The sequence below is a fragment of the Gopherus flavomarginatus genome, chromosome 11 (genome assembly GCF_025201925.1).
Source record: "Gopherus flavomarginatus isolate rGopFla2 chromosome 11, rGopFla2.mat.asm, whole genome shotgun sequence".
Taxonomy (NCBI): Eukaryota; Metazoa; Chordata; order Testudines; family Testudinidae; genus Gopherus; species Gopherus flavomarginatus.
The window spans coordinates 44892320-44920049 of NC_066627.1; the positions used below are offsets into that span (position 1 = coordinate 44892320).

The following is a 27730-nucleotide window of genomic DNA, read 5'->3' on the forward strand; positions in this document are numbered from 1 at the left end:
ATCAATGGCCAAGATTTCTGTTTTACACATCGTCTCAAAGACGGCAATTCCCAGAAGCAGGATGCCCCCTTCTCAGTCTGGGGTACTAGCTCAGCAGTGACAGAGTGGGAGACGAATGCCACTCACTGAATCAATGCCTCTTCCTGCAGCAAGCTGCATTTCCCCTGGTAGCACTGACCTCACCCAACCCTGCTGAGCCCAAAGAGCTCGCAAGATCACACGCAGCTGTGATGTGGCTCCAAGGTACTTCTTACTACTCTCCCCCCCACACACACACCCGAAGAGCTCTCAGACAACAAGAGTCATTCCTCTGACAGGGTGGGTTGGACATGGTCTTTTGCTATGGCATTCTCAGCCTGTCGGCAAAGTGGCAAGTTAAATACGTCAACCAGGCTCCCCTAAGCATGAGGGCACTAGGCTGCTGCCCACAGGCTGGCAGCATTGCTTTGTTATTCTGCTCTCTCTAGCACTGTCTATGTAGACAGTCATCAGCTGATCACAACCAAGTCGTGGACTACACCGTCTATGGCCCTGTCTGCACTAGTTAAAAATCAGACATGCAAATGCACCGCTGTAGCTACCACTAACAGTGACTTACGGGTCTGAATTCACCACTGTAGATACAGCCGATAAGACGACCTTTTGTAGTGCAGGAAAGGCTTAAAGTTATCATGTGAGGAGGGTCCCCCACGATAACAGATAAACTTGTGCAGATGGAACTGAAATGTGTTGTAACCAAGTTACTGAATCATGCTCGAAAGTCCAGGCATAGAACATGTTTGATACAGCTGAGCCACATCTACATGGGAAAACTGAATCTATGCTAGGGTGCTACAGGTATACACCAATCCCCCAGCACTGCAATTCTGGGAGTAACAAGACTTTGGAACCTGTCTGGTTGTAACTAGCACAGATCTCCTCCGTGCGTGGAGAGGGCCAAAGGATAACTCCAAATACTGCAGGTCAGGCTTCACTTCCAGAGATGCAGGAAATCCATGCAAATTCTGATGCCAACATCAGTTACAAGTGTTTCCTTGGGCTGCCCTTCTGAAGCCTGGGAAGAACAAAGCAACCTTGGCAATGGGCCACAGCTAGAATATAAATATTTCTCCCCCTTGTTTAAGCTGAGCGGCTATCCTGTTGCAAACCTGCAAATGGGGGGGGGGGGGAGAGGAGGAAGGAAAGGGAGGGAGACAGATTACCTAATAACTGGTACAGTATGAGATCTCAGCATGCCCCAAACCTATACAAGCTTTTCAGGTGATCGAAGGTAAGAGCTGTGCAACTCTCCTGAACTTTAGAGGAATCTTGCATTCACAAGCACCATGAAACACATATCAGTCAGCAAGTCCTCTCCATCATGGGTTTTAGGAGAGGATATTACTATTAAGGCACTAGACTAGGACTCAATGTCTGAGTTCAAATTCCAGCTCTGCAACAGGCTTCCTGCATGACCCTGGGCAAGTCATTTAATCTCTCTGTGTCTCATTTCCCCAGCTGTAAAAGAAAGGATATTGCCTCCTTTCCCCTACCCTTTGTCTGTCTTGTCGAGTTAAAGCTCTTCAGGACAGGGACTGTCACTTATGTGTATATACAGTACCTAGCACACTGGGGCCCTGGTTTAAAGTGAGCCTCTAGACACTAGAGGAATATAAAATAATTTACAAGCAGTTCTCGTCTCAACTAGTCAAGGCCCTGACTACGCGATGTTTGAAGCCATAGTTGCTGTTAGCAGATTTCCAGCATATGATCCCAACATGTCTAAGCAAGTATATCCTTCTAAAAAACTGTCTACAGACACACACAGGCCATGTCTACAATAGCATTTTTCCAACAAGTTTCCCCACTATTATATTACCCTTCAAAGCAGGCTCAGCTGACAGCAGTAGAAATGCCTGTGCATGGTCTGCATTCGCACTCCCTCCCCCATTGCTAGCGGCAGTGGCGAACTGCAGCTACAAAGTTTTGCTAGCGTAGACACAATCCTGGGTAGCTGGTGCTAACATCTGAACAATGGCATAGATGGGGCCTAATGGGACTCACAAGAGCACAAGTCTTCACAAGCACAAAAAGCAAAGAGAGCCCTCTATATGGGCTCTGAACCAAGATTTTAAACTTTGAAGCACAATCAGAGATAAAATGGTTTTCCAGGGTAGTTTAGTTGGCAATGTAGACAAAACCAAACTACCTGTAAAACTGTTCTTAAAAGCCATGTTGGAGCCTAGCCAGGACCCTAGTACTCACCGAGTTTGGGTGGGTGCAGACTTTCTGAAGGACTGAAAAAGCATTAAGCAACAGCTTTTGCAAACAGTTGGCACGACAGTGAAGTGATGATGAAGCTAGAGATACAGAGCTATGTTTGCAATCTCCACGTTTGTGTTTACAATTCGAGGCCATGTGCGAATGCCAAAAAGCCATTCTTTGCTCCTTTCCCCCATCAATGCTCAGCACTGTTACACATTTAACCAAATACAAGAGATGCCTGCAGCAGCATGCTGGCTGCTTTTGGCCATATCCACATGCTGATATCACAATGATGGAGCCACATAAAGATCTAAATCAACAGATCTGAGCAGAGCATTGATATGCTGGGAACCTAGTGATTTATGTCAAAGCAGGCAAAGGTAGATGGGGAAAGGGCAGGTACTAATTCTTATGTCAAAAATTGTGGTGACCCACCAAATTAGGTTCTTTAGTATCACTGCAGCAGAGGAGTCACAAATCACTGCACAGACTAGGAATGGTGCAAATACCACAACAGTAAAGACACTATGCAGGAGACGTAAACATGTTTTCAATCAAATTGCCTTGAATTTGAGGAAGGGACTGGAGGATTTAATGAGTACAAACTGGTTTACATTTAAAACTTCAACGGTATAACTACTCAGACAGAGGTGTGATGATTTTATTGGTCTGCTACTACAGTTACACAGGTAAAAGCCCTAGTGTGTGGATGCAATTATACTGTATTAAAGGTGTCTTACAGCAGTTCCCCGTAGCAGGGACCACACTTACAGTGAAGGAAACACCTCACTGGCATGTCCACAGACAAAGAGATCACAATTCCATTTGGGACCAACCTGGTACGTCGGTCCTGTCTGGCTGGGCAGTGATCACATTAATGACGGGCTGTGGCTTTGCCAAAGGGTAACAGGTACTTGCACTGCCCCAGGAGCAAACCACGGACTAGACTGCGAGTCTTCACTGCCAACAGAGGGTGTGGTTTTGCCATGGGATTACTGATGCACGTTATCTATCAAACTCTAGTGGAGACAAGGCACAGAAGTTCTACTACAAGGTAACTTACAACGCAAATTAGGGGAGATCTGCCACGGGTTGGGAAGACAGTGGTAAAAGTGACAGGTGCCTGGTCTCCCTCGGCTGGGACTTTACAGAGGGATGGCTAACAGGCATTAGTCACCTTATTTTCAATGCAGACAACCACAATCTGGTCCTCAGTTCCCCCTTATTCTGAGAGAGGAGAGGAGAGGGAGAAGTACTCTATACCAGCCCCGTGCCAGGCATGGGCTACTTCCGCCTCTGTGCTACATCAGCTGCACTGACCAGCACATTGCAGGATACAGTGGCCAGCTCTGCTCACTCCTGCCCCTCCAGCCACCCACCCACCCACATACGCAGAAGGGGAAGTAGCAACCTGGCATCAGGCACCCCCGCATTTCCCAGCAATCTGGGTAGGCAGCAGGGGGCATGCTCTCTCCCTGGATGACAGGTGTCTCAGTCCACTTCCTAGTGAGCAGGTGGCCACGTCACAGAGCCCTACACGATCACAATGGGCAGTCGCAGCAGAGAGCTAAGAAGAGAATGGCCGCAGCCACCGAATTATCCACCCTAGCAGCAGTTTCTCCAGATGAGGGTTGGATACATTAGTAACAGGACACTGGGAAGAAGCTTGCACTGCTGCTTCCTGAACTGCGGTTGTTTTGTGAACTGAAGGTTTGCATGCTGCAGCACACTCCCTGCTGGCACCACCACCCTGGTAAGAAAGACCCTTTGATGTTCACAGGTGACAGGTAAGTGCTGGAAACAATGAACTTGCTTTGCTGAAAGCTATTCTCCCAACATGAATGTGCAATTATCTCAGTTGCGTGCACAGGTGTCTGACTCGGGGGATGTGCATGCCCAGCTACACCATCTGCTCTTGCAATGACACTAACTGGATCAGCACCTTAGATGTATTTTTGGGCCACACAGATGTGTGCCTAAAAATCCTTTGCCAATCTCACCCAGCTTCTTGCTTGGCACGGCATCTTCATCCTGAAAAATCCCAAAGCACTTTACAAAGGAACTGACAGACACAAGACCCACTTCCTGCACTTTGAAATGCTGCCACCTCTGGAGTAGAACATAGCAGCTTTTTGTAAGCAGCCATTCCACACAACAATTCAAAGGTAGGGCGTGAAGAATGGAATTCCAGGAGACTTTTTAGGAAGGCAACATGCAACTCCAAGTGAATATGCATTTTACAGTCTCCAAACTCATCAGAACTCTATCCTCAATATTTAAATATTTGTAGGGGCAGATGTAAGGGGCGAGTGAATTTTACTGTATTTACTCAGGCTCCTAATTTGATTCCTGCTGACAATCCACTCAGAGGTCATCACAAAAGGATGATCCTAAGGAGTCTCAACAAACCCATGAGCCAGAGAAAGGTATGACACTTCCTGGGGAGTCGCAGTTAGCATGCAGAAAGAAATAATAAAAACAAAACAACAACAAAAACCCACTGGCAAGAACTGTTCTAGAATATATGACGTTCATGTGAAACAAATGGTCATTGTTCTTTTATCATTGTAACACTTTTGCAAGTTTAAGCTACCTTCCTCATGCCCCCTCCCCCAAAGGGCCTACATTACAAGCCACACAAAGATCCCTGTCAGGCAGGGGAGTATTATTGCTGTTTTACAGATAGGAAAATGGAGGCACAGAAAAGGCTAAGCAAGTTGCCCAAGACCAGACAGCATGTCAGTGGCAGAGCTGGGAATAAAACCATTCTCTCCAGGCTCCTAGTCTTACCTGCTAACTACTAGAGCACACTTCCTCTAACATCTGCTTGAACTAGGAAAGTACAGATCTCTCTGGGTAAACAGCAACTCTGACCCGGACAGTTACGGTTTGTTTTAACTTGTCTAGTGCTAGAAATTTTTCAAACAGACCAAATGCATCTAGTCTCCCTCCCCCAGCACACACATGTTCGCACCCAGTTCAGCTGAAGCACTTGTTTATCTGCTGCCCTACCGATCAGGCACTTTCCAGGAGAACAGCAAGAAAATTACAGCGCCTGCCTTCCAGCTATTAATTACAAGCCAAACTTGCTGATATTCCCAGCTCCTAGCTGCCTGACCTCTCTGGCTAGAGCTCACCCTACAGATTTCTCCTAATCGCTGAAGAATCCCAGTGAACATAATAGAAAAGTGGCTGGCCTGAGTCGGTAGAGTAGCCTGGCCATGCAGGAGGCTCTCTGTGTAGTTTATCTTCATTTCTCTCCACAGGCTGCAACTAAAATAAGCAGCTAGATATAGTTTGCAAAATTCTGGTGAAAACTTGCACGTTTAAAAAAAAAAAAAAAAAACTCTATCACCAGCATTTCAGTGGCACAGACAGTGCTGCCATCGAGCATGGTATAAGCCATCCTGGTTTCCTGGAACCACAGGTCAAGTCCAGGGAGGGTCAACTCAGCCTTTCTGAATACTAGGCAGTTTTTGAGCAAGGTCTCTTTTGAATAAAGACCAAAAGCAACAGCAAAATCTTGTCAATTGCCAGACAACAACATGGCACCTTAGAGGAGGCTTGCCTCAGTTTCTTCGGCCAAAATTAAACTTCTCCTCCATTGCTGGCTGCCACCCCAGAGGTGACTGCATTACAGCAACACTAGATATAGGAGTAATGGGCATGGCTACACTTGCGAGTTGGAGTGCATTAAAGCAGCCCAGTGTGCTCTAACTCACGATGCATCCACACTGGCAAGGCATGTAGAGAGCGCTGATTCCACAGCTAGAGCGCTCCTGGTACTCCACCGCAGTGAGTGGAATAACGTTTGCTGCACCCCCGTTGGAGCACCCCAGCGACAGTGTGAACACCCATGTCCGTTAACATGCTCTGATCGGCCTCCAGAAGTGTCCCACAATGCCTGTTCTAGCCACTGATAAGTCTAAAATATCACCCTCCAGATAAGCAAGGTTCTGACTGGAACAGCTGGCAGTGCTTTAGCAGTGGTGCCACATGTGATAATGGGCAGTATTGTACTGGCTCTTGCTCTAGTTTTGCTGCCAAAATCTCTCCAAACCCTGAATATTTAGATGCTCCCCTACCTCCATCTCCAGCCTAAAAACTCAGAATCTCTATTTCACTCTAAGCTACCCACTACTGAGAAGACTCATCTGTGAACTAGGACACGTTTAGCTTCTATCGTGGGGGTTTCTTTTTATTGGTGATTTGCTATCTTGATATGCTTTTCATGGCCTGCCGCAAGGCCCACTGAGGCTTATGAAAAAACTCAGTCAGCACTGGATAAGGCCATAAACTATAAGTGACAGCTACTTAAACATAATTCAGATGAGAAATAAACTTCATACAAATTACAACCACATGTGCCATGTTTTACTTGAATTCTAGTCTTTGCATTCTTTTTCCTATAGCAAACAACCAATCATAACGATAATTGGATAATGAGGGTGGAAAGAAAAGAGGAAACCACAGCTCCTGGCTGGTCCATTTCAATTCCCCTCCTTGAAGTCTGTTTCTTTTACAATGTCATGAGGTTATCAGAATGGGTTTCGCACATCATCCCAGAGAAGGGCTATAGAGATTCAGATCTGAGCCAGCTCCCACTCTGCTCCAGTGCCAGGAATCTGAAGGAGTTGGCAGTACTGATGGGTCAAAGGTGCAAGTGAGGCGTTAGATCTTCCAGACAAAAAACACTTCTCCCCTTATCAGCAGAAAAGGAGAGCTGCCAGCACAAGAACTGGGAATGGAAGCTTTGAAATAGTCAACGGATTCTTCAAAAGCAGAAGTATTTCAATGTCAGTTTAAAACAAACTGGAAAAAAATACTTGCAGAGAAAGGAATATTCATTACAGAGTATTGTGCCAATTAAAAAAAAAAATCAGCATTTGATCTGTCTCTCTCACACACACACACACACACACTTGCTTCTTCCTTTGTTTTTGGAACAACGAGAAAAATGACAAAAAAAAAAGTGTCCCCGCTTGCTTAGTAGCTGCTATATTTTAGAATAATAAAAAAAAAAAGTCCCTCCTCCCCCACTCACACATACCAGAAAATAAATAATCCCCATCCCATAGACAAAGGCCTCCTTCCTAGGAATAGGGAAAAGCAGTCAGAAGTACTCAGACTGGGGGACAGTTTGCTTGTCTTCTTTAAATATTAAAAATTCATGTCCTGTCTACTCTGAAAGCTACTATGTGACTGAAGAGCCAGTGATCATATCATGAGAGTCAAGAGACTGTAGCCTCAGCAACTTAAGAGGAGAAGGGATGTTTCATCAGGCTGTTTAGCGGGCTTTATTTGTGTTAACGCTTCTCGAGCTCCGATGGCTCACACACACTTTGGAGCAAGACTGCCTTTGTTAAAGGGTTTTAAACCCTTACCCTTTCAACTGAGGTGCAAGAGCTCACAAACATCCCTAAGCCCCACTACTCCTCCCCACAGGGGTCCTCCAGCAAGAAGAGAGATGATTATTGATGGTCCTGATGTTTTGAAAGGTAAAAAAACCAAAATACATGTTGTATAAAGAAGTCCTGACTGCCGCATCTCTCACGGTAGCAGGGCATGCTGGGCCCTTTAAGGCAAGCTGACCACTTGGCACATAAAAGGCAGTGCTGCTTAAACAGGCTTGTGACTAGTTCTCTAGGAGGGGCAGATGGAACTGTAGCCATGGCAACAATGCGTGCTGCAGGAGGTGGCAGGGATTTAGAAACCCCTCCCTTTCAGACCTGTTGTAAGTCCCTCCACAGATGGAAAGAAAGGAACATTTGTGTTGGAGAAACACAACGGCAGCTACACCCCAGGCTTTGGAAAGAGCACTGGAGCCGACTAAGGATTTCTCGGCAAAGAGCTGAGAAGGTGGGTAAGGAGAAACCCCGGACAGGGGAATTTGTGTAAAGACCTTCTCTCTGGGTGCAGGAAGGGACTGTGTGCATGGAAGGGAAGCTTGCAGAAAGCATGAGGCCACAGTCTGCTTCCTCTGAGAAGCCCAGGTTTGGAATGCCCAGTAGAGGAGCGAGTGCTCTCCTTCATCCACCCCCAGTGTAAAGGGGTGATGAGCTTGCTATAACCCAGACCACAGATGAGAAGGGCAGATGATCCAGCCAGCTAGAGTTTAGGCTGGACCCTTCTATTGTTTACATCTTGTACACTAGCTACTGGGACAGATCAGGCCCTTGGGACAAACACCTGCAAAGACAGATCCCAATGAGGAGGTGATGTATCTTGAAGTATTATGGCCAGGTTGTCCATTTATGATGGACGTCGGTTAACCCAGCAGGGGTGAAATTCCATTTGGCAGGGTTGCAAAAACACCTGTTCACCCTAATGGGAAATTGAGGCAGCAACTGCATCACCTTAGGACCCAGTCAGAGATCCAAAATAATCAGAGGAGCTCAAAATCTCACAAACCAAATGTATTTTAATTAAATACTTTGCAGAGCACCATTAAATTGATAGCTAAGGCTCCTCTGTATGACCAGGTACGGCAAACTGCCTTACATTTGTGTGTATCCCTGTGGTCTCTGGTTCATTTGTTTGGATGGATGTGCTCTGTTCTAGGATCACTATGGAGACCACTGTGATGTTCTAAGGAATGAGGACCTCAGTTCCCACCCCAAGACGAATGTTTCCAAGCAAGCAAGCATCAGCAATGCAACAGAGAATCGTGCCAACCACCAGCAGAATGGGCTTCCTTTATTAGTAATTTCTCTCAGGGTGTATTAAGGCAGCTTTGTTGTTTTACAGTAATTAGGACTCGGCTGCCCGCTAACCCCCACCCATCTACACCTCACTGGAGATAGCTAGTCTGCACTTCTCCTATTACTGTGCTCCAAACAACCAAGTTAAAGGATAAACTGATATTTCTAAAGGAAAATGAGAGCAGCCTGGACACAGGTGGCGAAAGGGTGCTGTGAATTGTGCTCTTCCTTCATGTCTCTCCTTTAACAATGAATGAGGCCAGGCTGTTTACTTGCCCATGGAAAATAGTAAGAACTTTCTCTGAATGCACGATACCAGTGGAGACTAGGGATTTAATTGTTCACTTAGGGCAGGGATGGGCAAACTCTTTGGGCTGAGGGCCACATCTGGATGGGGAAACTGTATGCAGGGCTGGGGCAGGTGGTTGGGGTGCAGTGTGCAGGAAGGGGCTCAGGGCAGGGGTGTGGACTGTGGGGGGGCTCAGGGCAAGGGGTTGGGGTGCACAGGGGGCAGAGTGCAACAGGGAGCTCAGGACAGGGGTTAGGTGCAGGAGGGGTGTGGGGTGTATGAGGGGGCTCAGGGCAGGGGGTTAGGGTGCACAGGCATGTGGCAGGGGGCGGGGATGCAGGAGGGTTGCGTGGTGCAGGCAGGGTGCTAGGGTGCAGGAGGGGTGGGAGATGTATGAGGGGGTTCAGTGCAGGGGGCTCAGGGCAGGGGGTTAGGGTGCACAGGAGTGATGTGGCAGGGTTGGGGTGCAGGAGGGGTGTGCGGTGCAGGCAGGTGGCTTAGGGCAGGGGGCAGGAGAGGTTCGGGCTCCAGGGTGCGCACTCCTGCCACCGGGGCCAGGGCAGGCACCCTGCACACTTGCCTTGTCCCCGGCCCCACGCCGCTCCAGGAAGTGCTGCAGCCCCTAGGGGAGGAGGGGCAAAGGGCTCCACATGCGCTGCCCTTGCTGCGCCTCCAGGTACCTCCCCCGAAGCTCCCCATTGGCCGCAGTTCCTTGTTCCCGGCCAATGGGAGCTGCGGGGGGCAGTGCCTGGAGGGCACAGGAACATCATGCCGGCCGCTGCTGAGAGCGGCACAGGGCTCATGGCACCATGGCGGGGAATCCCACGGGCCGGATCCAAAGCCCTGAGGGGCCAGATCTGGCTCGCGGGCTGTCGTTTGCCCACCCCTGACTTAGGGGCTGCTTGCTAAAAGTGGAACACCTGCCAAAGCTGTGTGTACACCTGCCTGTCTGGCTTACATGGACAGCTCTCCTACGTCCGCCCCTTGCATGGTTAACCTTTACACAATACAGGCCCCAAGCAGCAGTCTACGCTGTGCAATAAGAAATAGGAAGCAAGACTTGTGAACAGGAAATAGACTGCAGGAACATACACCTCCTTTTGGAATGAGTTTCCCACTTAACAAGAATCAGTCTGATCCAGGGATAAAGGCAACCACTGTGTATTGCGACGACTGACACCTTTACTTCTCAACTAAAGGGGCTTACAACATAAGCTTATTAGTTGGGCCACTGGGACTCCAAGGGAGCTCTTTTCTTCAGAGTCTGCAACTTTCAGCTCTTTGAAAACCCAGCAAACTCCTGCGTCAGAAGGAACAAGGTCAATGATCCACCTGCAGTAGTGCTGAAACAATTTGTACAGCAGGGGTGCTAAGAGCCAATGAACCAAACTGTAAACCCTGTATCTCACGGAAACCACTTCAAGCTGGGGGTACAGCAGCACCCCTACTTCTAGCATCTATTAGGAATCTAAAGGTTAAACAGTTAACTGGTAAGTCTAATTGCCTACTGGTTAACCATAGTTAACCGTTAACCCCGGCAGCCCTGCAACAGGCTGGCAGGAGGGACTCCAGCCTCAGCCATGCCAGTCCACCCCCAGCCAGACCGGCTGAGCCAGTAGGCCCCAAGTCCCAGCTGTGCCGGGCTCCTGCTGTGCCTCTAGCCCTGCCTGACCCCCATCCCATCAAGCCCTGTGCTGCCCGACCCTGTTCACCAGACCCCCGTGTAATAACCTTAGTCCCAGATTTGGACCTTAGCGTCCAAAATATGGGGGTTAGCATGAAAACCTCCAAGCTTAGTTACCAGCTTGGACCTGGTACCTGCTGCCACCACCCAAAAAATTAGAGTGTTTTGGGGCACTCTGGTCCCCCTGAAAAACCTTTCCTGGGGACCCCAAGACCCAAATCCCTTGAGTCTCACAACAAAGGGAAATAATCCTTTTTCCCTTCCCCCCTCCAGGTGCTCCTGGAGAGATACACAGACACAAGTTCTGTGAATCCAAACAGAGTGAATCTCCCTCTCTGTTCCCAATCCTGGAAACAAAAAGTACTTTCCTCTTTACCCAGAGGGAATGCAAAAATCAGGCTAGCAATTCAACACACAGATTTTCCCGATTCCTTCCTCCCACCAATTCCCTGGTGAGTACAGACTCAATTTCCCTGAAGTAAAGAAAAACTCCAACAGGTCTTAAAAGAAAGCTTTATATAAAAAGAAAGAAAAATAAGTACAAATGTTCTCTCTGTATTAGATGATACAACACAGGGTCAATTGCTTAAAAGAATATTGAATAAACAGCCTTATTCAAAAAGAATACCAAATCAAAGCACTCCAGCACTTATATTCATGCAAATACCAAAGAAAAGAAACCATAGAACTTACTATCTGATCTCTTTGTCCTTACACTTAGAAACAGAAGACTAGAAAGTAGAACTACTTCTCCAAAGCTCAGAGAAAGCAGGCAGCCAGAAAACAAAGACAAAAACACTCAGTTCCCTCCACCCAAAGTTGAAAAAATCCGGTTTCCTGATTGGTCCTCTGGTCAGGTGCTTCAGGTGAAAGAGACATTAACCCTTAGCTATCTGTTTATGACACCCCGCAAGCTGGCCCCAGCTATGTCAGACCCCAGCCACACACGCTGGCCCCTGACCCCGGACACACACATCCGCCCCCTACAAGCCAGCACCCCAGCCCTCCCACCATGCCTGGTCCACCCTCATCTACCTCAGTTAACGGTTAACCAGTTAAACAAAATAATTAATTGTTTAACTAGTTAACTTTTTTACCGATATTTACATCCATCGCACCTATATCCACTTATTCTGTAGCTTATGCACTTGTTACAGATACTAAAACAAGCACCTTCAAACTAGTCCTAGTGTTCATCTATCTGTCCTTTTCCTCGGTCGTCTGTAAATTATTAATATGTGAAGCTCTTGAATAAGGTGAACTGGATTTATAGACTCAGACTTTAAGGTCAGACGGGACCATTATGATCATCTAGTCTGACCACCTGCACAATGCAGGCCACAGAATCTCACCCACCCACTCCTGTAACAAACCCCTAACCTATGTCTGAGTTACTGAAGTCCTCAAATCGTGCATCTTGTAGAAGTTACTACCTGGAGCTCTCTGAAGGATGAAACACTGTCATCTCTAAAGAGACAAAGGCAAATGGATATGACTGTCAGTACAGAAAGTCAAAGAAGAGAAGGCAGCATTCTTCCTCTAGAGCAGTGCCCCACAACACACCAGATTAAGGGGTGATTGATTACAGCCTGTAAGTACCTACATGGGGAACAAATATTTGATTAAAGGCCCTTCTGTCTAGCTGAGAAAGATATAACGTGATGCAATGGAAATTGATGCTAGACAAATGCAAGCTGGAAATAAGGTGTACATTTTTAACAGCAAGAGTAATTAACCATTGGACAATTTACCACGGGTCATGGTGCATTCTCCAAGCCTCACCATTTTTATATCGTGACTGAATGTCTTTCTAAAAGACGCATTCTAGATATGCCATCAGCAGATGGGGCTCCAGAGATCCCTGCTGAGCCATGGGTGCCATTTTGCACTACACAGTGCAACCTCGCATGCACTGTACATGCAAGGTCACGATGCATGCAGGACACCACTTTGCTCTTCTATATGGCGTCCTCAATGCACTCTGGGGTCCTAAGGAAAGACCTCACCAAATTTGGGTCATGTTGGCAAAAAGTTTGGAAACCCATATTCACTGTGGTATCCATGAGGTCAGACTAAGGATCATAATTAAGACTCTGTATAGGGTTCATATAGGTAGAGATTCCCGCCCTAGGGTTGGGGTTCCTAAGTGTAGGGCATTTGGTGCTAAGGTTCGGTTTCCTATGGGTAGGGCTTCCTGCCTTAGGGTTAGGGTTCCCAAGGGTAGGGTACTTGGAGCTAGGGTTAGGGTTCCTATGGGTAGGGTGCCCCGCCCTAGGGATAGGGTTCCTATGGGTAGAGCACCTCAACCTAGGGTTAGGGTTCCTATGGGTAGAGCAGTTGGAGCTAGGGTTAGGGTTCCTATGGGCAGTGCTTCCCACCATAGGGTGAGTGTTCCTATGGGCAGGGCACTTGGAGCTCAGGTTAGGGTTCCTATGGGTAGGGTGCCCTGTCCTAGGGTTAGGGTGCCTGTGAGTAGGGCACTTGGGGCTAGGGTTAGGATTCCTATGGGTAGGGTTTCCCACCCTAGGGTGAGGGTTCCTAAGGGTAGGGCACCTCGGCCGAGGGTTAGGGTTCCTATGGGTAGGGCACTTGGAGCTAGGGTTAGGGTTCCTATGGGTAGGGCTTCCCACTCTAGGGTTAGGGTTCCTAAGGGTAGGGCACTTGGAGCCAGGGTGAGGGTTCCTATGGGTAGGGCTTCCCACCCTAGGGTTAGAGTTCCTATAGGTAGGGCTTTCTGTACTAGGGTTAGGGTTCCAACCATATTTGTCTCTGAGGTCACGGATTCCATGTCTTCCCTGCAAATTCCTTGACTTCTGCAGCAGCCAGTGTGACTGACCCTAGGGCTGCCCAAACAGCTGGCCCTAGAGTCTGCTGTATAGGGAGCCTTGGGGACAGCCACACCGGACACTGATGGAGCAGCTCTGCAGCCAGCCACACCAGCTGCTGCTCTGGTGGCCCCAGGGATTACCTGAGCAGCTGTCCCAGGGCGGCGGGAGCAGCCGCAGCTCAACAGCTCCTGGCTATGGTCCCAGGGACCACCCAGAAGCAGCCGCCAATGCAGCTGGCCCTGAGGACAGCCTGAGCAGTAGTGCCGGGGAGGCGGGATCTGCCACAGCTTGGCAGCTCGCGGTAAGTGGTGTTGGGGGAGGAGCTGGTGCCGCGGGCTCTTCCTCCCACCAGGGCTTCCCTCCCAAGATTGGATCATCGGTATTTATGGTATAAGTCACGGATAGGTCGTGGGCCATGATTTTTTGTTTCTTGCCCATGACTTACTAAAAATACCTGTGATTAAATTGTAGTTTTAATGATCATGGTTGCTTTTGACCTTGGAATCTATAAGAGAGTGGCCAGAAGGTCTGAGGCATTGTCAGATCCGTCTCTTCCGGGCCTGGGATTTTTTCCCCCCCTACGTGGAGACTGCCAGACAGAAAGAAATGTGGGTGCCAGAGAAGGAAATAAATACCTGAGAGGGTGTGAATCAAGACACTGCAAAATTTCAATCTGAAGTTCTACCCACTGTGTTTAGGGGGGAGTCATGGCAACTCCAGCATCAGCCAGGGTGGGCAGCTGCTCTGTGGAAGCGGAGATGCCAAGCGCTCCATCACCACCAGTGCTGCAGTAATTAGCCTTAGGCAGGCACCAGCATGAAGGAACTTCCATTTCATGGCTGCAAGCATTCTTCTCCACACAACGTACCATGAAACGCTGACAATACAGAATGCTCTCTGGAGAGGCTTGGCCTGGTTCAGCTTCATGTCAGGAAGATGTCAGGCTCTGGCAGGGAGCCAGCCATTCATATCGGGGGCGGGGGGAGGGAACAGATTTACTATGGCAGGCAAGCACCATGGAGATTCACAGTCAATCCTTCCTGTGCTCTCTCCAGGTAACCTACTGCTTGTGGCAAGGACTCCAAAGCTTTCTCTGATGGACTTCCCCAGCTGACCTGCTCAGTTCTTGTATGGAGCCTTCACTTCCCTGGCATGGAGTAAGATGATCAATCTGCACGTCCCTTGGAGCAGTTCTCTATTATTTCATTGAGTAAAGCCGATGTGTCCCTGCATCCAGTCACTTTCTATGGCAACTGCAGCACACTTACAGTAAGTTGCCTCTCTGCCCAACACTCCGGTGAATCCTGGCCTGGACTCCTCCTATTTGGGAGGCCTTCACTGAAGAGTCAGCCCAGACTACTACCCCAATGCCTCTCCTGTCCACACACAAAAACTTCACTGGGGTGCTTTGAACATGGGCTAGCTGGCAGGGCTGGGGGAGCCCAGGTTCTGCTTTCACCCAGGTGGCTGACCCCACCCATTTTGCAGTGAGGATCCAGTCTAAACCACTTGAGTGCTGACAATTCTCCAGTGCTTTCCCAAAATCCTCCTCCCATCCCCCCAGCACGCCCAGGAGGACAAACAAGTTAAGAATCAGAGTGGGTCAGCTTACTGCAGCACAATCACCCATGAGACAGGCCTCCCTAGCGACACACACGGATGAGTGCAGTACACAGTAACTCCGGACGGGCTTTGCAGTGTGGCTGCTCACCCAGGCTGACTCTACAGCGAAGATGCCCTCACAGACAAAACAGTTTCATTAGCAAGGCTCAGTTTCCTTTCGCTTAAGAGAATCGTTGTCTTCCACACAGTATAGGTGAGGGTCACTAATATCCCTATCTGCACTATAACATTGAGCCTCAGCATCAAAAATGTTATCACATGGCTTGGTCTGACCTGTGAATGGGACCAGACTGTCTGATGGGACCATGCTAAGCAGTGATGCTGTAAACTTAGTGCTGATGCACTCCAGCCCCATCCATGCAGGAAAGCCAATCCTTGTTCTAGCATGGTTCTGTAGCATTATTTTGTAACAAGACACTCCCAAGGAGTCACCCGACTATGTACCCCAGTGTCAAAGTGTTTGGAAGCTTTAAGAGTGAGTTTATGATCAAGAGCAGCAAAAAAATCTGTTCTCTATTTATTCTCCACCAGCAACTTCCAGTGCCAATTAGCTCCTTTTTTCCAGCTGTAAATGGAGCAATTTGTTTTGTTTCTAGCTGCCAGATCTCAGCCAAGTATTGGAATTCTACATGGCTTTTCTCCGTCCACCCCTTTCCCTGTTTTATCCGCATCAACATCCAATGGCAGTTCTGAAACCAGAGCTCTGCTACCACAGATGAGGGAGCAGGTACAAGGGAGCTGGAACACTTTCTCCCAAGCAGATTATGCATTTGATTACCTGTTGTCCATTCTAGGACGAGACCTCTCTGATCTACCCTACCAATGAAGCCATGTTTAAGCAGCTGCTGGCACTAGGATGACATAATGTGGGCCTTTAGTATAATAATTCCAGCTGGGTGGCCAACCTGCATTTTATAAACCGTTGTTTGTTGGCTGCAAAGAATATTCCTCCCTTTCCCCTTCCCTTCCAATTTCATTATCCCAGTGAAGAAAGAGCAAGTTCTCTGAACACAGACACTGAAAGCAGAGATCAACAGGCTGATGAATAAATTAATCACTGTCTCCCCTATCCCCATGATGCTGTCAAAAGCTGGTGAAACTTGGTTCTCATTAGTAATTAAGCAGGCGTGACTCAGGGTATGTCTATGCCAGGGGTCGGCAACCTCTGGCACGTGGCTCGCCAGGGTAAGCACCCTGGCAGAACAGGCCAGTTTGTTTATCTGCCGTATTGGCAGGTTCAGCCGATTGCGGCTCCCACTGGCCGTGGTTCGCTGTCCCAGGCCAATGGGGGCGGTGGGAAGCAGCACGACCCGAGGAATGTGCTACCCTGGCGAGCCGCATGCCAGAGGTTGCCGACCCCTGGTCAATGCAGTGGCTATGCTGGCATAACCCCACAGTGCAGACACCATCTACAGCAATGGAAGGAGTATTTCCCATCAGCGTAGGAACAACTCCTCCCTGAACAACAGTAGCTCTGTCAAGGGAAGCCCTCTTCCTGCAACACAGCTGTATCTACACTGGGTGATAGGTTGGTATAGCTGTGCCAGTCAGGCATGGGTCCCCACCACTCCTGACTGAGGTAGGTCTGTTGACCTAACGTTTAAGTGAAGGCCACGCCTCAGAAGAGGCACTGGCAGCAAAGAAGTGCTATGGCAAAACGGCAGCGTTGCAAAGAATCCCTTTCCTGACCCTAACCACCATATGACACTCCAGTATCTCTGCAGCAAATCAAGTGTCGGTGACCCCAGAACCTTCGGTGTGTCTAAACACATCCACCCTGTACTCCAACATCACAGCTCAAAAGGAACCAGTGCTGGTTACTATCTAAAATGAGTAAGACATTTTCTGAGGCAGATTTTGGCCAATCCACTCAATTAAATTTAAACTGGACAAAGGGATCCCCACAGGGCATTGGGAGGCATAAAAGGCCTTATTTTTCCAGCCTGTAAATTGCTCAGCCTGCCTTTCAGGCTGTTACCTGCACAGTCCCACAGGCATCCAAGGAATTTCCAACGCGTCTCTTCCAGTTACATTAGGCTCTTCTGGCACATGCCCTGCAGGTACAATAGGACCCCAGACAAGCCCCTCTTTACCTTCCTCTCTCTCAGACACAGCCTCAGGTCAACAGAAGGAAACTAGGTGAAGGGTTACAGAATCCCACAAACACTCACCCATCACCTAACCCTGACAAGTGGGGGATGAGAACCGGGGCCAATCCAGAGTACATATGAAAGGAATGTCCATTTAATATAGGATTACTGTTATGATGAAACTGCCAGAAATGGGTTGCTAGTTTGAGAACAGACCATGTGCTCTTGCAGTGACCTGCATTAGGTATTTGTGGAGGACCACTTAATGCAAACTTTGGACATGGCAAGGAGTAACAGTCATTTTAGAAAACGAACAGAAGTACTTGTGGCACCTTAGAGACTAACACAGCTGCTACTCTGAAACCAGTCATTTTAGAGGGATCCTTTCCACATAATCCACCAGTCACTATCAGTGGTCTCATTGGATTTTGCTCGTGATCTAGCAGGCACAGTGATGAAATCCCACCCATTAGCAAAAGAATGAGGGAATGGGAAATGAACAAGGAGACATATGAGTGCAGGGTGAGAAAGAGAAAACCCAAAGACCAAAAGTTTCATCATGGCAGAATTTTTTCTCACCCAATATCCCAAGTTTCCCTCTGGATCTTCACTCCCGCACTCCCAATGTTACAGTCTAGGAAGGAACTGAAGGAGGCAGATCCAGATTTGAGCCATCAAAGCTTCAGCAGCTTGCAGAGCAGACTGCATCACTGCTTAGGGCCAAAGGTGCTGCCTGGAGAAAGACGGGGGGTTGGGGGGGGAGGGAAGGAGAGCAATGCCTGCCCTGAGTTGATGGGCTTTGAAACCCTCTTTCCTTTCCCTCTCCCACAGGTACAGACAGCAGTTGGAGCATGCAAAGTTCCACCCGCATCCTCCGGTCAAGAGACAAAGCTCTAGTATTCTCCTCACCTCACAAAACCCTTGCATTTGGAGTGTTTCAGAGGGACCCAGTGGATGCCAGCTACTTTGGCCGAGGAGGTTGTACTAATGCCGTTTCCAATGTGGCTGAGGATTCTCACTCTCCCAAGAGCCATATTAGAAATCTGCTTTAGAGATTCTGATCAATGCATTATGGGGATGTTTGGGGGACACCGTGGATTGCACAGCTTAGTTATCAAGGGTCTCCAGAAAAAAATATCTTTGTCCACAGCGTGCAGAAAAGCTATGCTAGCACTGTTACGTGGCAGGGACATTGTTTAGAGGGGATTCTGGAGACTTAGCTCAAATGGATGAGCAGAAATTAACATTTGAATATTACTGAAAATCAGGAGGTACAAACTGACTAGATTCCTCCTACATGGCGACGGTTCGGTTGCCTGGCTGTAGGGAAGATCTCAGTGCAGAGCACCCCCTGCAGGCACAGATCTTTCGGGCATGCTCAGGCCCCAAGTTTATTTAACTTCAAACCAAGCGGACTACAAATAACATCACAGTCCATCCATGCACCTGAAATTCTGCTCACTCAACATAACTCCTCCACTGCCTTCATAATGGCCATGCTATCAAAGCCACACAATAGAGGAACCATGCAAAGGCCTCCTTCACCACATCTGCACAAGCAAAAAAGCAATGTGCCTATAAATAAGGCGAGAGGCTTACATTGTGCAGCTCACCTGTAACACAGGCTTAAAAACTTGAGCCCAACTTTCTCTCCACTTTTTGTTAGCAGAAGGCCCATTGCTCAAGCCCACCCTCAACCTGCTTGGAAACCATATTTTTCCACCAGGAGGGGCCAGGAAATGCTGGCGATGAAAGTCTGCACCCAGCCAGCCCACTTGGGCACAGCAGCAGTTAGAGGTGCTACTTGTTTATAAACAAGTTCTGGAGCAAATGCCCGGCTCGCTGAATTCTGAGGAGTAAACTGCTTACAGCACACAGACTGCCTCCTTTGGCTGCTCTATTCAAGCAACTCCGAAGCCAGGGCTACTAGCCAGGAGATCTCCCAGCAGACTGCAGGCGCTCTTTTGAAATGAAAAGCTTCATGTCAGACCCTTCAGTAGGGTGTGCTGTTACCCCTCTCCAGGGCCCATTCACTGATGCCCTGCTGCTCCCCTAACGCATTGGGGATATATTTAAATATTGAACAAGGTTGGTTTCAAAATGAGGCGATTGCTTAAAAAAAATGCTTCCCTTCTGCCTAAGCAACAGGCTCCTATGAGGCCCTCAAAACAGTCCCTTTCAGATGAGAGACCTGAGACAAGCAAAGCCCTTCTACTGCATCAATAGCATGCTGAGGTAAAAGACTCTCTCTACAGCACACTAGGCAATGAGGCATCTGGAAAGCAGGAGTCTTCCCTAGTGCCCCAACACTCAGAGACACAGCACCACACACTGCTGTTTGGAAGCGTCTGTGGACTGACAGGGTTCTCTGTATATAGCAGACATGTCAGCAGCATGTCTCCCTTCAGGCTCCTACACGTAGGGGCAGCCAGGGGGTTCTGCACACTGCCCATTCCCCAAGCGCTACCCCCACAGGAACTGCAGCCAATGGGAGCTGCGGGGTGGCGCCTGTAGACAGAGTAGTATGCAGAGCCGTATAGACAGGGTGCTGTCTATACAAAGAAGCAGAGACCTACAGAAAAGCCCAGGGTCACTAAGAGTTTGTGATTTCTTGTTTACAAAGTGGCCCAGTATTGTTTTTAGAAACAGTTCACTCCTGGAGCCCCCCCTCCTCCGCTGAGGAAGGTTTGATAAAATAACCCGACATTTCCAGAAGAATTGGAGTTGGTAGCTAGCATTTCTACAATGTTAATTCTTTTCATTGGACAATATTAAAGACCAAGGCTCTATTGTCAGTTTTGTTACAAGGCCTTTAAAGTTGATTTCCTGTTTTAAAACTCCATGGTTTAAATGCTCTAGTTAATGTTTTGCAGCACATAGCTTAGCACCTCTGGGCCAGCCATGGCTCACGTTTTGGCTATACCAACAAGGAATTCAGGGGTGAAATTTACATATGACATAGTAGCCAAGTTAACCAAAGACTCTTCAGGGGTACTACTACTATTTAGTCAGTGCTACAGGTTTTTGTGACTCTTGTGTGACCGCTATGGCCAATGCTTCAGGAGACTGTGTGGTAGGTAACACTATGCAGCAGAGATTGCATTAAGTTTTGGTTTAGAGCTGGAGAGAACTAGAAGGTCTCGTCTGCACCCTGGGACCCAAGTGGAGAATTCCCTGTCCAGTCATCACAGCAGTGTTGTCTCTCACCTCTACCATTGGGATAACTGAAGCTCTTTAAAGACACTCAAGAGGACAGATCCCCAACAAGAGCAGCTTCCAACCTAAAACACCACAAGCCTTTTCCACTACCTGTCCAAGGTCCAAGGTGACGTTGACCTGGTTGAACTCCAGCCCGCGAGAGAGGGGAGGACTCTGCCACCAGCGCTCTGTTCCGTCAATGGCGTTGGTTATGGGGTGAGCCTTGTTGCTGTTCATCGATGTGCAAATGTCGCAGTACTGCCCCTGCCAGAGGACACAAACAGGAGAAATTAACACAATTCCAGAGCAGCTGGCACATTCCAAGCAGCGGACTCTTTTTGTTCAGACACCAGGGAGGGAGGATATTCTTGCTAGGTAAGAGGAGAGGCAAAGAACAATCAAGAAGTGGATGTGGCACCTAAGTGGTTTAGCAACCTCACCACCATCCTCTCCCCAAAGAGGGCTTGTATCCCTTTAAAGATGCACATTCTCTCCACACGTTCTCTTTAAATCCACATCAAGCATTTTTAATGGGGATCTCTCCAGCCACGATGAACAAACAACCCCCCACAAGTGCCATAATTGCAGGCAACCCAGAGTCATGCTGTTGTGTTGTGACCACCCTCAAACTGAGGGTATATGAAGCACATTTCCAACTGGAAATTCTAGAGCACTGGAGGAAGGGATTGCTTGGGGTCAAAAAACAGGAGGGTTTTTTTTTTTTTTTTTTAATTTAAAGTGTTCCCTTCCCCTTCTGTACATGCAGAATTCTAATAGGGACCAGAAAACCAAAACAAAACAGGGGCAGAAGAGAGAATTTACAAGTAAAACCCTTTCAGCTATGGCCCTGCTTGAATGTAATAGCCAACATCATCCAACACCTGGCCAGACCGGCCAGCCTTGTGATCTCCTCAGCAGCAACAGGGCCTCTAGCTGTGAGTCACTCATGGTCTCCCTGGTGCAATGTGAGTTGCTATGGTACCAATAGACCCCTGGGCATGCAGCCAGGGAGGGGGGAGAACCCTGCAACTCAGGGTGTGGGCCCTGAGCAGCGTCATGCAGGCGCCCAGCTGCTTAAGACACTTCTGTAGAACAGCAAGGGCGGTTACACCAAAAGGAGGGATTTGGGCCATACTGAGGGGGCCTGTAAATAGTCTAGGCAATTGGTGAGTTATTAGCTTAGTCCCTCTGTCCTGTCACTTGAATCACCCTGCTATGAACAGCCCACAAAGGAATTCACTTAGCTGACAGCTCCCCTTTAAAACAGATGGTTACTCTGGGCGTAGTGCTTCAGCCTTGTCTGTCCTGGCTCCTGGTAGCTTTAAATTTAATTTTTTTATTAAGATGATGTTTTTTAAAAAGTGAACAGTACAGAGTTGAAGCATAGAAGTTTCTGGTTGTCAGGGAATAACGTACAGATTATCAAGGGGGGCAAAGTTCAGTTTAAGATCAGTTGGCGTTATTACACCAGAAACATATCTCCAGGAACAACTTCCAGCTTCCTAGCACTTCAAACCGTCTCCCCCTCCAGGGCTGCAGTAAGATAGTCATCCCACAGAATAGCCATTGTCATTTCCACAAACTCGAAGGCTGGATGAGATTTCAAGCCAAAAAGGAAACTGAAAATTCCCAGCATTCTTCCCTGCAGACATGTGGTATGTTATTTGCAGGCAATTATGCAACACAACTTGTTCTGAACAAGCCCACCTTTTAATTAACTCGGCTAGAGATATGAAAATACCAGACAGTGAAGTACAAAGCCAAGGAATGGAGACAGCCAGAGCTGCCCAGTGTAACACTGTTTGCTGTGCACCGAGACCTTGCTGTAATACAGAGTCAGAACAAGGACCTTTTAAACAAACATCTAACAAGGGCACAGACAAGCAAAGAACAGACGGTCACTGGGTGAACGAGTAACAGGTGACTAAAGAACAAACCCGCTAAAAGAAACCTGCACAACAGGCTGTGTGGAGAATTAGCTTTCTAGTGCCAAGCACAAAATTCAGAGGCTTGTCACAAAAGTGGAATGTTAAAGAACCTTGGAACAAAATGCAAAATCCTCAAACTCTGATGTTCTTGAATTTTGTTGCAAGTGTTACACATAACCCTAGCAATGACATGTAGTCGCGCCTTCAAGTTTCCAGAGCACTGAAAATTAACAAAGGCTATTGTACTTTATTGACGCTGCAAATGTTCCTCTCTCTGTTACTGGTGCTAAGTGCCAGTATTAAAGGCTAACATCTCAGTGGCTTACTTGAGCTTGCTATTAAATGGCGTAATTTGGCCCCCGATATTACCATTCCCAAAAGTTTAATAGCTCATTTGTCTAGAGAGCACCTGACTCAGAAGCAACATTGATCATTTCTAGCTACTCAGCGAGTAAAACATATTTTAGGGCAGATTACACACTTACACTGATACAGATTCAGATCAAAAGAGAGCTGAGCTCTGACCTCAGAATCTGAAGATTTTGTTTTAAAAAGAAAAATGCCGGTCTGACAAGTATTACCCTTGTGGAAACCACAACACACAGAAGTTTTCTCAGCTCAAGAACGGGAGGGGGGGAGGGAGATGCCTATCAAGGTAAGCAACAAGGTGAAAGAACTATTGCAATGGAGGAAGAAAGACAGAAGCTGAAAAAGGGTTTAAGGCACATAATAGTGCTGCTATCAGAACAAACTGCAAGAGGAGTGATAAGGAGAGGGACTGCATAGAAGAGGAGCCTTCAAAGAATCACTGGCCTGCTCCTGTTCCCACTGAAGTAAATGGGAAATCTCAAATCTCCTCAGAGCACAGACAAGAGCCCTGAAGGCCTGCTGAGCTTGGCAACCATAAGGGAGCTGGCTTTGTCCTGGCTTATCTGGCCATGCCCTGACCCATTCTCACTGATCCTCATCTAATTTATCAGAAACCTTGAGGGACAAAACCCCAGGGCTTTGGAGAAAATAAACTGGGGGTCTGGGGAAGCCCTGGGTGATATTTTCAAATGAGTCTGGTGCACAATTACCTCAACTGTGCATGCAAATCCAGTAACTGCACACACCAAATTGGCACACGCTTGGCTGTTGTTACGTGTCTGATTTTGCAGGCAGCTATAACCTGTTGCCCAAAAAAAAACAAAAACAAAAAAAAAACAAAACACCAACATCATAGGATTTGTTTTCAATTCCAATTAAGTAATTAAAATGTTGGTGTCTTAATACAAGGAAGCATGGAAAAGACATAGGTAGAAATAATAAGGTACAGTAGCAATCCTTCCATTTTAGTCTAACATCCAAACTTCCAGGGATGGGTCTTTGACATTAGCCATCTCCCAGTTATTATTTGTATAGCACACAAAGCACGATAGGCACTTTACAGACATAGCAGATAACAAGACAAAGGGGCCAAGTCTGCTTCCACTACACAGCAGTGTAAACCAGGAGTAAACTCCATTTAATTAAATGGAGATGCACAGGTGTAAAAATGGAGAATCAGACTCCCAGGTTCAGACACATAAGGAGCCTGGTTCACTTCCCACTTACACCAGTGTGAGCAGAGAATCGGCTCCACAATACTACCACGTGAGCTTATAACCTCAAGCGCTGATCCTGCAAACACTTGGGCGAGTGACCTTACACACATGAGCAAGTGTCTGCATGAAGGCAGCCTATGGCTAGGTCCACACTACAGCTTACATCACTCGGGACAGAGTATTCCACACCCTAAGTGACATAAGTTACAGACATACGTCATCCTGTGCACAACGCTATGTCAGCAGGAGAGCTCCTCCTGCAGACATAGCTTATGCCATTCCCGGGCAGGGGTGGGTGGGTTGTTTTTGTTTTTTTTCTAAATGCCAATGGAAGAGCTCCCTCCAGTTGGCATACAATGTCTTCACCACATGTGCAGCAGCAGTGCAGCTGTACCGGATGCAGCTGTGTCGCTGTACGTATAGACATGGCCTAAACGAAGATGTGTGTCAAGTGAAGGCAAAACAGGGGTGTGTGGGGCTACAATACAAGTTCCTAAACTGACTTGAAGCTGGTGGGATTTGATAAAATATTACTTTTGTTTTGAGAATCTAAATACCCTGGGAAGGCCAAATTGCTCTCTGGGGAGCAAGTTTTTGGAACATTTCATGGCAAAACCCTTAACGATGCAGCTAATTACTTAGGAGCAGGACTTGGAATGCAAGCGTGAGGGAAGAACATTTCCCTCACTGCATTTCATTACATGTTTGCAGAGCACTGTCTTGGAACCCAGATAGCAGTGTCTTCATCTGAAGTTTAACCAGAAAGTCACTTTTTACTGATAAAAGCCTAACCGTGGTTTATCTTCCGTTCTGTCTTTAATGAGCTGTGAATTCACCCACTGGACTAAAGTGAGATCGCTAGCAGTGGATAGATCTAGTGGAATAGTAGCAAGCACTGTAAAAATTTCTCCATGCAGTTCTTTCAATTCAGTTCTGACTTGTGTAACTCCTGCAGACTACAAAAGCTACCACAGTTAAAAATGCTGGCTGCCATCTGTGACGCTAGCACGAACTCTGAAAGCATGGCTACACTTGCAAGTTGGAGCACATTAAAGCAGCCCAGTGCGCTCTAACTCATGACACGTCCACACTGGCAAGGCACGTAGAGCGCTCTGACTCCATGGCTAGAGCGCTCCTGGTACTCCACCTTGGCGAGTGGAATAACGTTTAATGCGCCCCCTCTGGAGCATCGCGGCACCAGTGTGGATGTCCTGGTCTCTTAATGTGCTCTGATCGGCCTCCAGAAGTGTCCCACAATGCCTGTTCTAGCCACTCTGGTCATCAGTTTTAACTTTACTGCCCTGCCCTCAGGTGACCAACCATCAGACCCGCCCTTTAAACTCCCCAGGAATTTTGAAAATCTCCTTCCTGTTTGCTCATCCAGGCATAGAGTGCTCTCAGCGCATCTTTCCAGATGACCATGCTTCCACGCACCAGGGGATCCCCAGTATGGAGCAACGGTGAGGTGCAGGACCTCATCAGTGTTTGGGGGGGAGGAAGCTGTCCAGTCCCAGCTGTGCTCCAGCCATAGAAATTATGATACCTTTGGGCAGATATCAAGGGACATGACGGAAAGGGGCCATGATCGGGACACACTGCCGTGCAGGGTTAAAGTGAAGGAGCTGCGGAATGCCTACCACAAAGCCCGCGAGGCAAACCGCCGCTCCGGCGCTGTCCCCGCAACCTGCCGTTTTTACAAAGAGATGGACGCGCTACTTGGAGGTGACCCCACCTCCATGCCGAGTACCACCATGGACACTTCAGAGCCCAGTTCAAAAAGGCAGGAGGAGTAGCAGCAAAGCGGGAGCAAGGGTGCTGAGGTGGAGGAAGACACCCTGGAATCCCTAGATGCATGCGGCCAGGAGCTGTTCTCAAGCCAGGAGGAAGGTGGCCAGTTGCGGCGGCCGGTGCTTGGGGAAGGACAAAAACCAGAGGAGGTTCCCAATAAGCAGTTTTTATTTTGGGAAGGAAGTTATTCGGTGCAGGCTCTTGGGATGAGGAGGGTTAGGGCTGCATGCATGCCTAGATGCGGAATGGGGCGTTGATGTGCTCTCACATCACGGTAATCGGCCTCAGTGATCTCTTCAAAGGTCTTAGCCAGAACTTGGGCAATGCGCTTGCACAGGTTTCTTGGGAGAGCCACTGTGGTCCTTGTCCCAGGCAGGCTAACATGTCTGCACCACTGTGCCATGAGGGGTGGGACCATTGCTGCACACAGGCAAGCTGCGTATGGGCCAGGGCGGAAGCCGCATTGTGGTAGAAGACCCTCTCTTGCTTCCCAGGTCACCCTCAGCAGCGAGATATCTTCCGGGATGAACTTCTGTGGAAAATGCGGGGACAGTGTTCAGTATAGGGGCCCCCTGCAGCTGTGGCTCTCCCCAAGGCACAGAAACCCAGAGGAAAGTACAGCTCTGAAACAATCAGTTCCCCTTGACCCTGTGCTTACTCATCATTTTGGGGCTCCTGTGCGTTATGTGCGCTCACTTTGGGATGAGCAAATTATGCTATTGTGTAAACTCTGCTTGCCCTCCTTAAGTACAGGGGAATCATTGCTGTACCTGGTGTGAAAAATGCTGCCTCTGTTAAATGTTGCATTTTGCCTTTACAGATGCAACCTTGAGATTTCAGCCACCCGTGTTCTCACCGGCCGAGAGACTGCAAAGAATCAGGAAGGGGCCACATAGAAGCAAAGAAGAATGCTGCATGAAGTGATGCTGATAAGCATCATGGAGCGCCAAGTGGACTCAATCCAGGTGCTCATAGCCGTGCAGGCGGAGCACTACCGCGCCGCCCCTCCCCACACAGCCCTTGTCCCAAAACTCTTTCCCTTGTGCCCCCATGTCACCTCCAACCCACTTTCCTCAACATCTGGGTTGTTATTGCCACCAGCTGCCTCCAACACCTGTAGCTTCACTACCTAGCCCTGAAAACTACAACCCTTATGCACTGCACTCAACCCCCATCACCATGCAGTACAGCCATCCTGAGGTGCAGCACTCATTGCAAAGCACTCCAGACAGGAAGGCTGAGTATGATAACAGAACACATGCAAATCTGTGATTGTACTGTTCCCTACCCTACCCCCTCGCCCTTTCTGTTTCCCAAGCAGTTGCGTTTCTTTTCAATAAATGGATTTTTTGGCTTTGAAAACATTATTTATTATCGCATAAAGTAAAAGATACCTTAGCCCAGGAAAGCAACAGGCACTGCAAGTCAGCCCAGCAAACACAGATTCCTTCTAACATTGGAACCACTGCACTTCACTCCCGTGCAGGGCACCAGACATTACTGGTGGCTTTCAGCTTCAAATTGCTCCCTCAAGGCATCCTAATCCTTGCAGCCCTGTGCTGGCCCCTCTAACAGCCCTGCTCTCTGGCTGTTCAAGTTTAGCCTCACGGTGTTGAATCTCCGAGGTCCATGCCTGAATGAAGCTTTCACCCTTCCCTTTACAAACGTTATGGAGGGTACAGCACGCAGATATAACCACGGGGATGCTGTCATTGGCCAGGTTCAGCTTCCCATACAGAGAGCGCCAGCGGCCCTTTAAATGACCAAAAGC

General features: G+C 48.2%; 1 protein-coding gene across 3 annotated transcripts in view; it reads right to left on the minus strand.

The window, feature by feature from the left end:
- LAMA5 (laminin subunit alpha 5) overlaps window positions 1-27730 on the minus strand; it is a 170158-nt gene that overhangs the window by 137357 nt on the left and 5071 nt on the right. For all 3 annotated transcript variants that reach the window (XM_050918869.1, XM_050918867.1, XM_050918866.1), the window contains exon 2: window positions 20769-20921. In XM_050918869.1, the coding sequence (XP_050774826.1) occupies window positions 20769-20921 (153 nt within the window). The remainder of the gene's footprint in view (window positions 1-20768; window positions 20922-27730) is intronic.